The sequence below is a fragment of the Euprymna scolopes genome, chromosome 23, assembly GCF_053919585.1.
Source record: "Euprymna scolopes isolate OS-2025 chromosome 23, ASM5391958v1, whole genome shotgun sequence".
NCBI classification, from domain to species: domain Eukaryota; kingdom Metazoa; phylum Mollusca; class Cephalopoda; order Sepiida; family Sepiolidae; genus Euprymna; species Euprymna scolopes.
The window spans coordinates 70825788-70842516 of NC_136504.1; the positions used below are offsets into that span (position 1 = coordinate 70825788).

Sequence of the window (16729 nt, forward strand, 5' to 3'; positions counted from 1 at the left end):
AAAACATTAATAACAAGAAGAACTATGTGGGCATGACCTCATTGGATTTTAAAATCAGATATTACAGCCATAAAAGAACATTCAATAACAAAAAATACTGAATAAAAACAGCATTAGCTACCCATTACTGAGAGTTCAAAGAAAGTGGACACTCGCCAGTAATTGAGTGGAAAATAATAAGACAGACCAGTACATGTAGAATTTAGACTACTTATGTGTCTGAATGAGAAATTTAAAAACTTTAATGTTCACCCCTCCCCCCCCAAAAAAAACCATTAAACTGTAGAAGTGAAATAGCAAACAAATGTATGCACAGAATAAAATTGACATTTGGATAACAATACATATGAAAAATAAAATAATTAAATAAAAGACTAAACTAACACCTAAAATAGAAATAGAAAAAGTACTCACATGTTAAAATAAGGTCACCTATTAATTCGGCACATTCAATAAAAAAAAAAAAAAGAAAAAAAATGAGTGTATCACTCCTATACAAAACAGAACAATTGAACAGGAAGCAAAAGTCAGTCGAACCTTTGTTTGAGAGAAGCCCTGCCATTGACTAATAGAAACACTAACCCATGAGAGAGAATCACAATAAATCTGATTTGTTAGTTAACTAGACTAAACACCATGTGTATATATAAAAACACTCGGTAACACAAATTCCATGCATTTTAGCCTACTGATTCCCTATGGGAATGTCTCTGGGTAGCTTAATTGCCATAAATATATTTTTCTAACTTACTACTTAGCTCTACTCACATACTGAGTACTGTTTAAAGTAAATACTAGAAATTGATACATAACATTTTATATGGATACGTTTTTAAAATTTATGCAAATATTATTTCAGATTTTTTCTTTGTTAACTGTATATTTCAGAATAAATGTAAGGAAAAACCAATGTATTTGTTATTTATTCAGAAATATTTTTTCTGAATCATGAAAAACCCCGAAGTCTAAGTGGTCTTACCTCTGTCTTTTCCAGTTTGTTCTGTTCATCAATCCGAGTTAGAATTTCCGACATGTTTGTCTCCAACACCATACCACCCATGACTAGTTCGGACAATATGTAATGGACCTGCAAAATAATAGTTTTGTAACGGTTTATGTAGTTGTAAAAAGGTTCAGTAACAAAAACATTCACAATGATATGAAAAATGAAAGATTTGCAAAAGATATTTACTATGAAAATACAAAAAAATCAACTTCAAAATTAGAATAATGAAAAGATTAAAAATAAACCAAACTCTTTGGTTAACATAATTTGAATGAAAAATTTGTTCAATACAAAAATAGATTCTCTCAAATTAATCAATAATTTCATCTCAAAATATGATTAACGGATCAAATACACCTAAATATATTTTGTCAGATAAACTAAAAAAATATATATAAATTCATCCTTTTATTGTTATTTCTGAATTCATTAATTTTTTTTTTAAATGATTTTTTTTTTTCATGATTTACTAGTTTTAAACTGATTAAACATCAACAATGATTAACCAATGATTAACCAATGATTAACCAATGATTAACCAATGATTAACACATTCTATATTGTTTGGATCATTTGTATTATTCTCATCTTGGTTGCTATATTTACAACACTTTGACTAATGTAACCTGACTTTCTTCAGGTGTATTTTTTCAAGCAAAACTCCAGTTCTAAAAGATGCACCTCAAAAAGGTCAGAGGTCACATCAGCTAAAACGTTATGAAAATAACGTCCAAATAATCCAAATTATCAACCTTTATCTAAAACAATTCCAAAACATATATTATTTTATTAAAAAGAAAATCTGATTGTGTGGTAGATTTTTTTCTTGCTAATGAATTTCTCGTGAGAGGAGAGATATTAAAAAAAGTGCTTTCCATGTTTAGAAATTTCATTAATTATTTTAAAAATATAATGCAACAATTGATAATACAGTGTGGAAAGATAAAATTGTCGCTCTAGAAAAGAAAATTTCTGTTTGATGAAAACCGGTTTTCTATTTTTGTTGCAGACCATCAATAGTTGGCCAGTTGTGCACAAATCACAAGAGCAATATAGGACCATTCTATCATGTCTGAAACTGACACAATGTTCAACAAGCAAGATCGGAGATGTGCTGCTGTACAACTCATGCTCTCTACCGATCCAAATTATGACAACAGGACCATTACCAGCACCCTCAAAATGTAAATCCGGGTGGTTTAATGCTTGAAGGCAACAAAGTTTCTGGCCATTGTTATGATCTTTGGTGTGGTTTCAAGTGAGGGCCACATTGTGCCACCTCACATCTTCAAAGTCAGTTTGAAAGTCAACACTAAAGTGAACCTAGATGCGCTGAAGAGTGTGGTGATCCCCTGGTGTAATCAGGTGGCCACTGGCAGACTCTGCGTGTGACAGCGGATTCGGCGCTGACCCACAAGTCCAAAGAAACTCAGTCTTGGCTTCAGAAGGAGTGCTACGACTTTGTACCTTTCTCTCACCTCCCCCAACCTGAACCCGCTGGACTACTTTGTTTGGTCATACATCAAGAACAGCATCAACATGACCTCCCACAACACCAAAACCGAACTGATCGCGACCATCCGTCAAGTATTTGTTGAGCTCCCACTGGCACTTGTGGAAAAGACATGCTCCCAGTTCCAGACCCGTATCAAGGCGGTGATTGAGGTTGAAGGCGCCTACATTGAATAGTCAGTTCTACTATATAATCGAGTTACCTGAATTGCTTTTTCAATAAAAGTTTTAAAATAAAGTTGTGTTGTTTTCTTTAAGGTGACAAATTTATCGTTCCATCCTGTAATATGCTGTAAAATATACAATTCAATTAAAAGTGTGGCATTTTATTTTTCATCTAAAACTTGCAGATCATTTAACAATGACAATAGCTTTGAAGAAAAACTGATGAATTGCTATTACAGAAATTATTTGAAGAAAATACAAATTGAGTTAATGACTGGTAAGAAAATGATAACTGAAGATGTTGAAATAGTTACAAAATCTGAATTTATATCAATATGTTTATATTGATAAGCTACAAAAACAATCATTGAATATACTAATGGCGAGATATGTGCCTGTAGATATTTTTATTCATCCACCAGCTGGCAGCCCGGCATTTCCCAGTTGTACAATATGCTTAAACATGATATTTTATTTTATGCAGTATGTATTATTATAGAATCAATCTTCTATTGATTATTATAATTAAAAAATAATGATAATGTTGTTCATCAAATTTTGTCTGTGTTTGTTTAAAATATCACATCAGCTGATATTTGGGCTTAACAATGAATACCCTGGAAAAGTCACTTCTGATTAATGTTTAGTTGTAAAATATGCAAACAAAGAAAATGATTTGCAGCGATTTTAAATGGTACCTCTTTTATTTAAAATTGAACCCATTAATAAGAAAAAGTTAAAATAAAATGGTGAGGTACACCAGGGCTTGAACAGGGGATCATTTGATCTGTAGTCAAATGCTCTATCACTAAGCTAGATCTCCAGATTGTAATAAATCTGTTTTAAAGAAGAAATGATTTGCTGAAATTTTATTATCTCCCATAGCCGGTGTAACGTAAAAAATTCCCCTGTAAAAATTATTCTTTATTATCTATAAAAGAGAAAAACTATTTTTAAGATCGGATTTTTTCGATTTTCGGATGAATTTCTGTACAAAACATATCTAAGAACACTGCCAGACATAAGGTATGGCATAAAGGTCTACTTCACAAAATTTCCAGCTACGGTATAGCTGGAAATGTCTTCTCAATTATTAAATCATTTCTCTCTGATAGGTTTATAATAGTAGTGGTTAATGGGCAGAAATCAGAAGCTCATGGTATTAATGCTGGAGTTAGGGGTCCATTCTGGGCCCAACTCTCTTCTTGATCTACATCAATGATTTTCCAAATCACATCCTAGGATCATTCGTAGATATTTATGCTGAAGACAATACCATCTATGACAACACATCAAAGACCGTAAATGATCAAGTTCTCTCTGATTCTCTTTCCTCTGATCTGGAGCACATAGTACTATGGGGAAAGAGGTGGCTGGTTACTTTTAATGTATCTAAAACTAAGCTTCTATCTTTACATCATCAACGCGCTGGTCCCTGTCTGGCATCAATTGAAATGAATGTCTCTCGGCTTGGGGAGGTGCCATGTTTTGACGAGCTTCTAGGCTTGACCTTTACTCCTGATCTGAAATGGAACACATACATCAAATCCATTCCCAGAGTTGCTGGCAAAATGGTGGGATCCTTCTATTGATCCAGTAGATATCTCATTGCTGATGCAATTTTCTACCTGTATAAGAGCCAGGTACATCCAAGGATGGAATATTGTTGCCACATACGGGCATGAGAAAGACCTTATCCTGCCTTGACAAAGTTCAAAATAGACTTTGTAGCCTAGTAAGGGATGCCCTTTTCTCTTCCCAGCAACATCTTTTCCACAGAAGAGATGTTACGAGCCTGTCTCTGCTTTATTTTTATTTTCATGGAAAGTGCTCTATGGTCCAACCTCGCCAAACTTTCATGAAAAACACTTGTCTAGCTGAAAACACTATCAATAATTTCCCCCACTCTTTATCTGTGCCTAAACCTAAACATAGATTTCATAAACAAGCGTCTTTCTTAGAAGTGTATGCTTGTGGAACTCTGTTCCATTTACCTGACTACAATTTAGTTGTCTTCAAGTCCAACATAAACAAATTCTTGATGAACCATCCCCTTAAGTAATCCAATTTACCATATTTCTAATACTAATGATTACTACAATATTTTCCCATTGACTACTGTACACTCATTAACCATTATCCTCGAATGGCCTCAAAAGCTAATTTATGTCTTTAAAAAAAACAAAAAAAAAAACCATAAATTAGCTTTGTGTGAAATTTGCAAAAGATAAGCTCAGCTGTTTCACCAACTATGAGGAACTCACACACACAAAGTGATTTTTATATAATAGTGATAATGCTGAGGAGGGTGAGAATATTAAACAGAAAAAAATCTCAATCTGAAGGCTGTGAGTTCAATACCTGTACAAGGCAGTACATTTTCATTTTATCTGCAATCACCCACCTCTCCCCGCAATAAAAAAGAAAAAACATATTTGAGAAAAACCTGAACTAAAAATAAATTTTGTGGTATGAAAAGAATTTTTTCTAAAGCTTTATTGAATGTATTTGAAGAATGTTAACATTTCTCTTTGACATTTTTGATGCCCATTTCAAAAAAAAAAAAAAAAAAAAAAAAAAAAACTGACATTATGCTCAAATGGCTTACCTTATCTACATGGAATATCAAATCAAGTTCACAGACATTTTCAAAACATTTGTCAAGTGTTTCCACAAATACCTAAAAAGAAAAAATTTTTTAATTAAAAAAAAAAATAAAACTATTATGAATGTAAGAATACACATCATTAATATAGAATGATTATCTTGTCCAGTGCATTTATTGCCTGGAAATCATTCGGAAATGTGCAAGTAAGCTTTCCAGGGCTTGGATTCATTAAATCTCCAACATCTAACAACTGACTTAGTATACACCCACAAAATTATCAACCATTTTTTTTTTTAACTAAAACATATTTAACACATGTAAACATGCCTATGAATTTCAGAAACATTTTCTTATGCTCAAATTTGCTGAAGCATGGAATAAACTGCTTGCATTAATTGTTGACATCAGAAACACTGTATTCTTTTAAAGCCTCAATCTTTCTGAATTTCACTAATATCTTTTCTCCTTCCAGACAAATGTATATCAGGATTCATACACTATTCATTTCTCTGATACTTGTACATTATCATATGTAATATGTATATATATATATATATATATATATATATATATATATATATATATATATATATATATATCTTAAAGCAAATCGGATGCAGAACAAGTGCCGAAATAGTAGGGGAACAGGCAGGTTTCAGACCAGGGAAAAAAACTAGAGACCAAATACTCAACCTAAAAATGACAACTGAGAAGAACAGGGAGATAGGAACAGATGTTTATCTGTGTTTCATCAATTATAGAAAAACTTTCGACACAATGGTACAAGAAGTCCTCTGGAATGTGATGGCAGATATAGGATTCCCCATACACATAATTAGCATGGCTTGGTTGCTCAGAATGGTGCAGAACCAAACTCAATAGTGACAATTCATGAAGAGTGCCACTGTTGGTCAGTAATGACTATTCTATCAAAGATATATATATCTTTGCAAAGGTCAACTCTTTCAACTTTGACCTCTTGGCAGCCAAATTTTTTCCCAAAAACTGATTAAAAAGACTGCTGTATGTCTGAATACCCTTTATGTAAAATTTCAAATGTCTAGACCCAAAATTGGCTGAATAGTTTGCTAGAGATTGCAAAGGTCAAATCTTTTGAACTTTGACTCCTTAGCAGCCAAAGTTTTGGCCAAAATCTTGTAAAAAAAGTTTGCCATATGTTTGTAAAATTTAAAATGTATAGATCAAAAATTGACTGAGTAATTTGGTAGAAACTGCAGAGGTCAAATTTTTTTTTTTAACTTTTGACCCCAATTTTGACCTCTTAACATTCATTTTTTTGTTTTTTTATAAAATCAAATTAAAAAGTTTGATCCATGTCCAAGTAACCTACATCTAAAACTTCAAGTGTTTAGACTCAAAATTTGCAGAGGAATTTGCTAGTTTTCAAAGATCAAATCATCGAACTTTGACACCTTGTCAGCCAAATTTCTAGCCAAAAACCAAGCAAAAAGATTTTTCCAACTCTCAATACCCCTTTTGTCAAATCTCGAGTCTGTAGACTGAAAATTGACAGAGTAGTTTGGTAGGGAAATGTACATGTACACACATGCAGACAATTTCACTTTTATAGATATACTAGCATTTCAGCCCAGCGTTGCCTGGGTGGTTTGGAGGTGTATGTTGAGAAAAAAAAAAAAAGCGATAAATTTGTTTTAACTTTGACCCCTATTATGACCTCTTAACATTTGTTTTGGACTCAAATCAAGTTATTAAGTTAGATCCATGTCCAAGGAATCTATATCTAAAATTTCAAGTGTTTAGACCCAAAATTGTTGGAGGAGTTTGGTAGAGTTCTCAAAGGTCAAATCGTTGAACTTTGACCCCTTAACAGCCAAATTTCCGGCCAAAAACCCGATTACAAAGATTTTCCCAAATCTCAGTACCTCGTATATAAAATTTCGAGTCTGTAGACTGAAAATTGACAGAGTTATTGCGTAGGGAAATGTACACAAAGACACACCCACAGATATGTTCACTTTTATAGATATATAGATAGATAGACTAGCATTTCAGCCCAGCGTTGCCTGGGTGTTTGGAGGTGTATGTTGAGCAAAAAAAAAGCGGCCAATTTTTTTAATTTGACCCATATTATGATCCCTTAACATTTATTGTTTGGGGCTCAAATCAAGTTATTAAGTTAGATCCATGTCCAGGGAATCTATATCTAAAATTTCAATTGTTTATACCCAAAATTGGCGGAGGAGTTTGGTAGAGTTCTCAAAGGTCAAATTGTTGAACTCTGACTCCTTAACAGTCAAATTTCTGGCCGAAAATGGATTTCCTAAATCTCAGTACCCTGTATATCAAATTTCGAGTCTGTAGACTGAAAATTGGCAGAGTTATTGCGTAGGAAAATGTACACAGATACACACACAGACACGGTCACTTTTATAGCTATATAGATAGATAGATAGAATCCATTTTCTATTCTTATGGATTGAAATTGAAATTCACAATTCTTTATATCAAAGAATGAAGGTTTTGATTAAAACATCAATTTTCTTATGTTTACGTCAGGTATGGTCAACATTTAGTGTAGGGGAGATAATTTAAAAGGCTTTTTAATAATTTTTATTTCATTAAATTTTTTTTTTTAAGCATTTATTTATAAATTTATTTATATTTATTTATAAATTTATTTATATTTATTTTCTAAATAAAAAAATGAAAGCTTTTGTTTAAAATTTTTATATATTCCAAGTATTTTTGAAAGATAACGAATAAATTTCAGGATCATTGCAAAGGATTTTGCTTAATGCACATGTGCTGCCAATCCAATTTTGTTATTTCTATATGAAAAACAAGTTAAAAACAAAACTCTAGAGTACTTTCACAATTTCAAATAGAGCAGCTAAAATTTAAGTTAATGATGGAAGACCATAATGCAATAATTTTTTTATTTCATTTTTTTTTTTAATCTCTATATAAATAAAATGAACTCATTTTTTCCCGTCTGATTTTGACATTAATAGGATTAAAAATCAAGATATTTCATGCAAATATAATATGCACAAACGGCAGAACAATATCTGAGGTGTGTTATAGGCTTATTATTTCTCAAATTCCTCGATAATCTTAGATTTCTATACTTTTTCTGCTGAGAAGTCACGGCCAAAATCGGTTAAGATCAATGGAAGTGGTAAAATATTTTCTCTCTAATAAATTCCTCCTCCCCCTGCCACCACTTAACACCATTTGGGGATCGTTCACAAGGAACAGTTCAGAAGAGAACACCGGTTTGGCTTCGTAGTTCTTTCATGTGAAGTTATTTAAAATCACTAAACTAAGCTGCAGTGCTCTGTGGCGTAGTGGTTAGCGTGCTGGACAATTCACATTATATTTTCACGTTCGCGCCGACCTACCGTAGTCGTTTTTTTTTTTTTTTCCTAAACAACTGGAATGGACTTTTCTTGGTGGCCGAACTGTTAACGTTGCAGATGTTTTTTTTTTTGTTTTTTTTCACACTTTATTTTCCTACTTTTACTCATGACTCCGGGTTTGATCCTTCCTACTTACCTACCATAACATTTTTTAAAACTCCCCCCCCCCCCGTCCCGGAAACAAACACTCAGGCAACGCCGGGTACCCCCGCTAGTAATCAAATATAATAATAAAAATAATATATAGTACTAGCAGGACTCGTTAACTGGCATTGCCTGGTGGAAGCCCACCCCCTAGCAAAAAAGTAAACTATGGTTGTTGGTGGCCACCACGTTCCTAAAGAAATGCAGACACTGGCGGCCATGGCTGAAATGAAATAATCTGGCTTTCACTGGCGAGTAGTGATGGTTTGGGCCGATAACATGCAGGTACTTTTTGAATGTACAAAAAGTAATTAAGGAAATTTGTAAATCAGTATGGATAAATAAAAGTACAAAAAACTGGTCCATTCGAATAATGATAGAAAGTATAAACAGAAGATTTAGAGATTAGGAATTCTCACTGTATATGGAATGTTTAGAGTGATCAAAATCAGTCGCAGCAGTCCTAGCTGTTTCCGTTTGTTGTTCAAGTCTTCCTCTTCTTTTCAACTCTTCCACCAATAGTAGTAAATTAAATTCTAGTTTTATGTGTTTTTTTGAACGTTTAAAACAGAACAATTACGACTTTTTCCACTGCACTTCTTTGAGCTCACTCCCAACATTCCCATGTAAAGGACGGTATTCGAAGTAGACAACCTTCTTGGGGGGGGGGGGAATAATTCCCCAAATTTAACTGTATTGATTGTTGTGAGCATAGCTGACTGCAACTGCTTAAAAAAAAAAAAAAATAGGGGAGCAGTGTCGGTAGGAGAGAAGTAGACGTGTTTATTATGCGTGCATACAAACCTAGCAGCCGGTGAATTACAGTGCATGATACAGGTATTTATATCTGTGTAAGTTCTTGTCTCCACAAAATTTGAATGCGATTTTCGTAATCTGCATGGTGGAAAATCTATAAAAGGCATCAGTCCAAAGAAAATTGTGGAGTTGGACCCAAAGTACAAATCTATACGCCACCTCAACATTAAAAAAAAGTTAATGTGTGCGCTATTTCGAGAATCAGTTCGTAAAAGAAATAAAAATCAAGTACTCCACCAAATTTGGTTCCCTAATTAATGTAATATACGTTCAAGCTATAATATAGGTAATTGGGTGATAAAAATCGGTAAGACCCTAACTTTCAAACATGCCAGTAGGTCTGAGTTACGTAAACACAAATTGGAAAAAATCTAAACATTTGCAAAGAAATGTGATAAAAAAACAAAAAACAACAAAAAAAGAATCAATGGATGGAAAAAGTTTACATAGTTTTATATGTTTGTATTATAAGGGTTGTGCAAACAAGTAGATAATAACTTAGTTATCTGCAAAGATGTGTGATAAAAAAATGAAAAAAAATCAAATGATTGAAAAAGTTTACATATTTTTATAATTTTTTGTTATAAGTGTGTTGCAAAAAAGTAAACATAAAATCTACTTGCGTGTGTAATGTGTGTCTGAAGCATGTAAACACGGAAGATGTGTATTGTATCTATGAATGCACAGTGGAGTGAACATAAGAATAGAAGTGTAATGGCAAGTGCTCGTCTGAGCTCCAATCCCTCGTCCCCCCTTGCCAATCTTTCACGAGAAACATCCGTCTGGCTTAAACTACTGTCAATAATTTTCCCCACTCTTTATCTGTGCCTAAATCCAAACGTAGATTCCATGAGCAAAGCTTCTTTCTTAGAACTGCACGCTAGTGGAACTCTCTGCCGTTTGCCTGTTTCCCACCTGACTACAACTTGGACGTTTTCAAGTCCAACATAAACAAACTCTTGACAAACCGCCCCCTTAAGTAAGACACTCTATCAAAACCTCCAATACTAATGACTACTACAATACTATCTCATTGATTACTGTACACGCAATAACCCTTATCCCTGAGTGGCCTTCGGGCCTTGATAAGTGGTGACCCCCATGTAAAAAAAAAAAAAAAAGAAGTTTACTGTAGATGTGAATATATGTACGTTTTTCGTATTTGTTTCTCCATAAAAGTTATTTTGTAAAATGTTTATAATCAGTAAATATTATTTGTTTTAGTTGCAATAGTTATCAGAACAGATGTCGTGTTTTTTGTCGCAGGCCCATCGCCAGGCCAAATAATGCTTCTCAGTGACTTTTTTTAATTATAAGAACTGTTCGTTTATGCATAGAAGAATAGAATACCGTAATATGAGAATATGCATAGCTCAGCCAATGAGAATTTCTGGAGGGCGAGATTATTATTTTTAGAGCGGGGAATGGAAAGATAATGGTGTGTCTATGAGTATATGGGCCAGTTAAGAAGGGGGCCTTGAAAACATAGTTATAATTGAAAACATAGTTATAATGTGCCTATATCTTATGAGGACTGTAGATATAGTGGGAAAAATTTATATATCTATAAAAGTGAAAATATCTGTGTGTGTGTGTATATTATGTGTCTGTGTACATTTCTCTACCAAATAACTATCAATTTTCTGTCTAGAGACTCAAGATTTGACATTAGGTGTATTAAGATTCGGAAAAATCTTTATAATCGGTTTTCAGTCAGAAATTTGCCTGTTAAAGGGTTAAAGTTCAATGATTTGACCTTTGAAAACTCTACCAAACTCCTCCATCAATTTTGGGTCTAAACACTTGAAATTTTAGATGTAGGTTACTTGGACATGAATCAAACTTTTTAATTTGATTTGAGCCCCAAAAAATAAATGTTAAGGGGTTAAAATTGGGGTCAAATTTAAAATAAATTTGACCTCTGCGGTTTCTACCAAATTACTCAGCCAATTTTTGGTCTAAACATTTAAAATTTTGCATAAAGGGTATTCAGAGATAGGGCAAGCTTTTTAATCTGTTCAGTTCGAAAATTTGAGCTACCAAGGGATTAAAGTTCAAAACATTTAACCTTTGTGGTGTGTAGCAAACTACTCAGCCAATTTTGGGTCTAAACATTTGAAATTTTACATAAAGGGTATTCAGACATGTGGCAAGCATTTTAATCAGTTTTGAAGTAAAAATTTGGCTGCCAAAAGGTCAAAGTTGAAAGAGTTGACCTTTGCAGATTCTACCAAATTCCTCCGCTAATTTTGGGTTTAAACACTTGAAATTTTAGATGTAGGTAACTTGGACATGGGTAAAACTTTTTGCTTTGATTTCAGACCAAAATAATAAATGTTAACGGGTCAAAATTGGGGTCTAAGTTTAAAAAATTTTACCTCTGTGGTCTCTACGAAATTACTCAGACAAATTTTGGTCTAAACATTTGAAATCTTATATAAAGTGTATTCACACGTAGGGCAAGTTATGAACAGTACATAGGGTCCAAGCAAAGCCGGGCTGAACTGCTAGTATGAACTACTTTCTCTAGAGATGTTGGCAATCGAGATGATGTTTCTCCTAGGATGCAATGTACGATTTTATTATAACGAATGTGTCTGAAATGACGCTCTAAAGTTACATAAGATGGTGGATAATAGTTTAGACATAATAAATTTGTATGAGGCATCTGTAATTGCAAACTTATGTCACTTTGGTCCAGAGGGAATTTCTGCAATCAAAATATAAAAGAAAATTAAAGAAAATGATGATCTCATACTTTTGCTTTTATATTTATTTTTTTCATCTAATTTTATAAAAGATCTTTCTAAATAAAAAATTACAAAATTAAAATTTCTATTGATGATTGCCTTCAATAATTTGTCTCTATTTTCAATGTTCTTAACTATCCCTCCAAAATATCTGCATTATTTAAAAAAAAAACAATGAAAATGCTTCATTCATTTGGGAAGAAAATGAAAGATGTTATTTTAATTAAAGAAATATTCATTACATTCACAATTAGAAAAATTCATATTCATATTTGATTCTGACTAGAAAATTTTCCTTTCAAAAAAATTATTTTTCAAAAAAACCAAACAAACTGTATTTCACTTCAGTTATTTTTAAATAATACTTAGATTATTAGTGGCATTTGGTCAATCCACCATTTTAATGAATTTTAGTGAAAAAAAAGACTCATATTTAGAATTAATAACTCATTTACAAAAATTACTTTATTGATTAAATTCCAATAAAATGTGTTTCAGTTTCATAAAAAACAATTAAGCCATTTAAATGAAATAAAATTTTGACCAATCATCATTTACAAAAATTAACTCTGATAATAAGATTACATCCACTTGAAAGCATTTCGATTTCTTAGAAAAAAAACATTTTAAAGAATTACTTTGTAAAATAAAAATACCATTTATAACAAATAATTTATTTATAAACAATAACTTATTAAATAAAAATATCTAAGGTGTTTTCGGTTTCTTAGAAACAAAGTCAGCCATTTTTATTACTTCATAAAATTATATTTTTTTTAGCTTTATTTTACTTATCATTCTGTATTATTAAAACAAATTCTGCAACTATACTGGAGAACATTATAATTCTTTCTTTTCTATAAAAAATAAAAAGCATTTAAACATTTAATGTCCATCATTTGTAAAAATAACAAAAATGATAAAATTCTATTAAAAAATGTAGCTTCTGTTTTAAGATCACACTTTATATATTTCAATCAGTCAAACACTTTGTCTTAACATTTTTTAACAGTTCAACAAAAGAATTTACAGTCCAACAAACAAAAGAATTTCAAAATTGCACATAAACTGTAAAATGTTAAGTAAATTCAAAATAATTATTGTGGATTTATTTTCTTGTCAAATCTAAAAGAGAATTATATTAAGCAACATTTTGTCTTTCTCACTCATATATGTAATCCTTATTGTGGCTGAAATCTATATATGATAAATGACTATGAATAATAGATATCATTTACATTTAGAAATATTAATTTAAACAGACTAGGCTGGTTGCTTCATACTTTCAGAGAACTTTTTGCATTATTGTCAAGTGCAAAACATGTACATGGAGCTAGCTCTGTGTCTTACCATTCCTTTATGTTATAGCAATGTCTAAATGGTGGTGGTGGAGAGGGGAGAGTTGAAGACTATAGTGTAAAAAAAAGTAAATAGACTAACATATTTACTAAACATTTTGATATCATGACATTTTGATATCATGACAATTTGATATCATGACAATTTGATATCATGACAATTTGATATCATGACAATTTGATATCATGACAATTTGATATCATGACAATTTGATATCATGACAATTTGATATCATGACATTTTGATATCATGACAATTTGATATCATGACAATTTGATATCATGACAATTTGATATCATGACATTTTGATATCATGACATTTTGATATCATGACATTTTGATATCATGACATTTTGATATCATGACAATTTGATATCATGACATTTTGATATCATGACATTTTGATATCATGACAATTTGATATCATGACAATTTGATATCATGACAATTTGATATCATGACAATTTGATATCATGACAATTTGATATCATGACAATTTGATATCATGACAATTTGATATCATGACAATTTGATATCATGACAATTTGATATCATGACATTTTGATATCATGACAATTTGATATCATGACAATTTGATATAACAAAGAAAAGTGTAGATCTCATCCATTTACTCATTTAATGATTGTTAAATCCATTTTCATATTCTGTTTCTTAACTTTTAAGAGAGAAATTGATGTTTATTTTGAACTAACATTAACAGTTTTTAACCATTTTTAGAAGCATACAAACTTTTGTCACAAAAATATAAAATAAACTTACTAAAATACTTATTACAAATGGTTTAATTCAAACATAAGGGAAGAAAAAAAGACATTTCGTTAATAAAGTAGAATAACTACCTGAATGAGGTCCAAGATACCCAATTCACTTTCTGAGGAATCAACACAAAATACAAAGTACAATGTTGCATAATGCCGATAGATAAGCTTAAAATCCGCTCCACCAATTAATCTGAAAAAAGTTGAGGAAAGGGAGACAAATGAAGCAAGCTGTATATATTCAAAGAAATAAAAACAATATCATACAATGAATGTTCAAAATACAAGTAAATAAAGCTACAATAAAAGAAAGATATATGAAGGCATACATCACAGAATATTAATAGAAAAAGTTACTAACAATAATAATAGATTTATAAGATTAAATATAACAAAATGTTAAGATTTTCATGGCTTAATTACATCATAGACAGAAAATTAGAAATTATTTATAAGGTACATCATAGCATGTTTTTAAGACATCAAATCAACACTTGTTAGCACTGCAATTTAGTGTTATTTAACGTTGATTTGATATCTTGAAAACATGCTATGCTGTACCTCATAAGTAACTTAATTTTCTATCTATGCATCAAATTAACTTGAATGAATATGAAACTTGAAATTTGTGATAAATTTGGGTTTACTTATCTGTCAGTGGAAACAGCAAGACTTAAAAACGTAATATTTTCAGGATTATCTAATGGGCAACACAATGATTTGATATAGAATTACCCTATAGATTGTCATTTTTTTTCTGATATCACCTTCCTCTTAATACACTTTACAGAACATCAATTTCAATATTCTAAAAGAGTCGCATTTTTGACTTTGTGGTTTCCTTTGTTTATTTCCAACTCTTAAATAAAAAAAAAATAAAAAAAAAAGCAGCAGGATTACCCTGATTAATAAAAGCTATGTGTAAATACAGATCATGCAGAGCATGAAAAACAAATTAAATGTGGCTTTCAACAAAACTGGTATTAAAGGCATTTTATAAAATTATTAAAACTAATTTTAACTAATTACAATCAACACATGCTGCAAATGATCTGGTAAAGTATAACTGCTACAAAAATGCTAATATTTTAAATCATGCTAATTATTTGAGGGAGTTTGAATGATTTTTTTTTTAAATAATTGGCATGTTTGAATTTCAAAAATAAATTTCTATACAAATTTACATTTACATTGAAAATGTCTTCGTTTGCAAAAGTTTCTGGACATTTATATATATATATATATAAAAAAAAAAGCTCTTACAAAATCAAAAAGGTTAATACTAAATGTGTTGAATAGAGTTTAAATCAGTTTGTCGTATAAAAACAATGGAGATGAATGGGAAAACTTTCATAGAAATGAAAATAAAAATATTTCATAGAAATGGAAATAAAAATATTTCCTTTGCGGTAAATTTTGTGAAAAAGAAATCAAAGTTGATAAAATTAAAAAAGATTTTTCTCATTTAAAAATTGATATCTAGAGACATGTTGTCAAATTACTATTCCAACTTTGCTGACCAACACACCCACACACACACGCACAACACCTTCAAGTTTGAGATATATACAGTCATCGTCCCTTACTTCCAGAGTTGAATTTTTAAACCAATAGATGGTGGTATTGACTTCCTTTTCTCTCTCTCTTTTCACCTGGACATTATCTGGTATGAACATGTGGAGATTTTCTCTTCTCCTGTTCTTTTCTTATATGTCTTGTACCAGTCGCAGATAATAAATTCACATGGTTCATTGTTTCTTTCATTGTTGTTTGTCCACTGCTTTTGTCCTTGTCAATGTGGTAGACAGCATTAACAACGTCCACAACATATCAATAAGTGATGTTGTTTGAAAATTTTGTAATTTTTGTGTTTTGTACATAAACAAGATATACACACACACAGATTGTCTTTTTAAGGGCAGTGAACTTTAAATTAACAACTCTATTTTCTTTAATTGCAAATTTAGCAACTACAGGGTATTTTAAGTTCAGCTTGGTTTGGCAATTTGATATCTGAACAGAATTTGCAATTGTGCAAATTTACGATCAATTTACTGAAACATTAAATGAAAGAATAATTTCACAAAATGGATCAGTTAACTAACCACCTTGTGTATACGATTTAACCTCATTGAATTATTTGTGGATATGTAACATTTCATGTACATGCTGATAAACCAAACACAATA

General features: G+C 31.3%; 1 protein-coding gene across 1 annotated transcript in view; it reads right to left on the reverse strand.

Annotated features, from left to right (window-relative positions):
- LOC145245985 (AP-3 complex subunit sigma-1-like) overlaps nucleotides 1-16729 on the reverse strand; it is a 72801-nt gene that overhangs the window by 15158 nt on the left and 40914 nt on the right. Inside the window, exons 3-5 of the mRNA XM_080107777.1 lie at nucleotides 14622-14733; nucleotides 5292-5363; nucleotides 980-1087 (exon numbers count right to left, since the gene is read on the reverse strand). Coding sequence (XP_079963903.1) covers nucleotides 980-1087; nucleotides 5292-5363; nucleotides 14622-14733 — 292 coding nt within the window. The remainder of the gene's footprint in view (nucleotides 1-979; nucleotides 1088-5291; nucleotides 5364-14621; nucleotides 14734-16729) is intronic.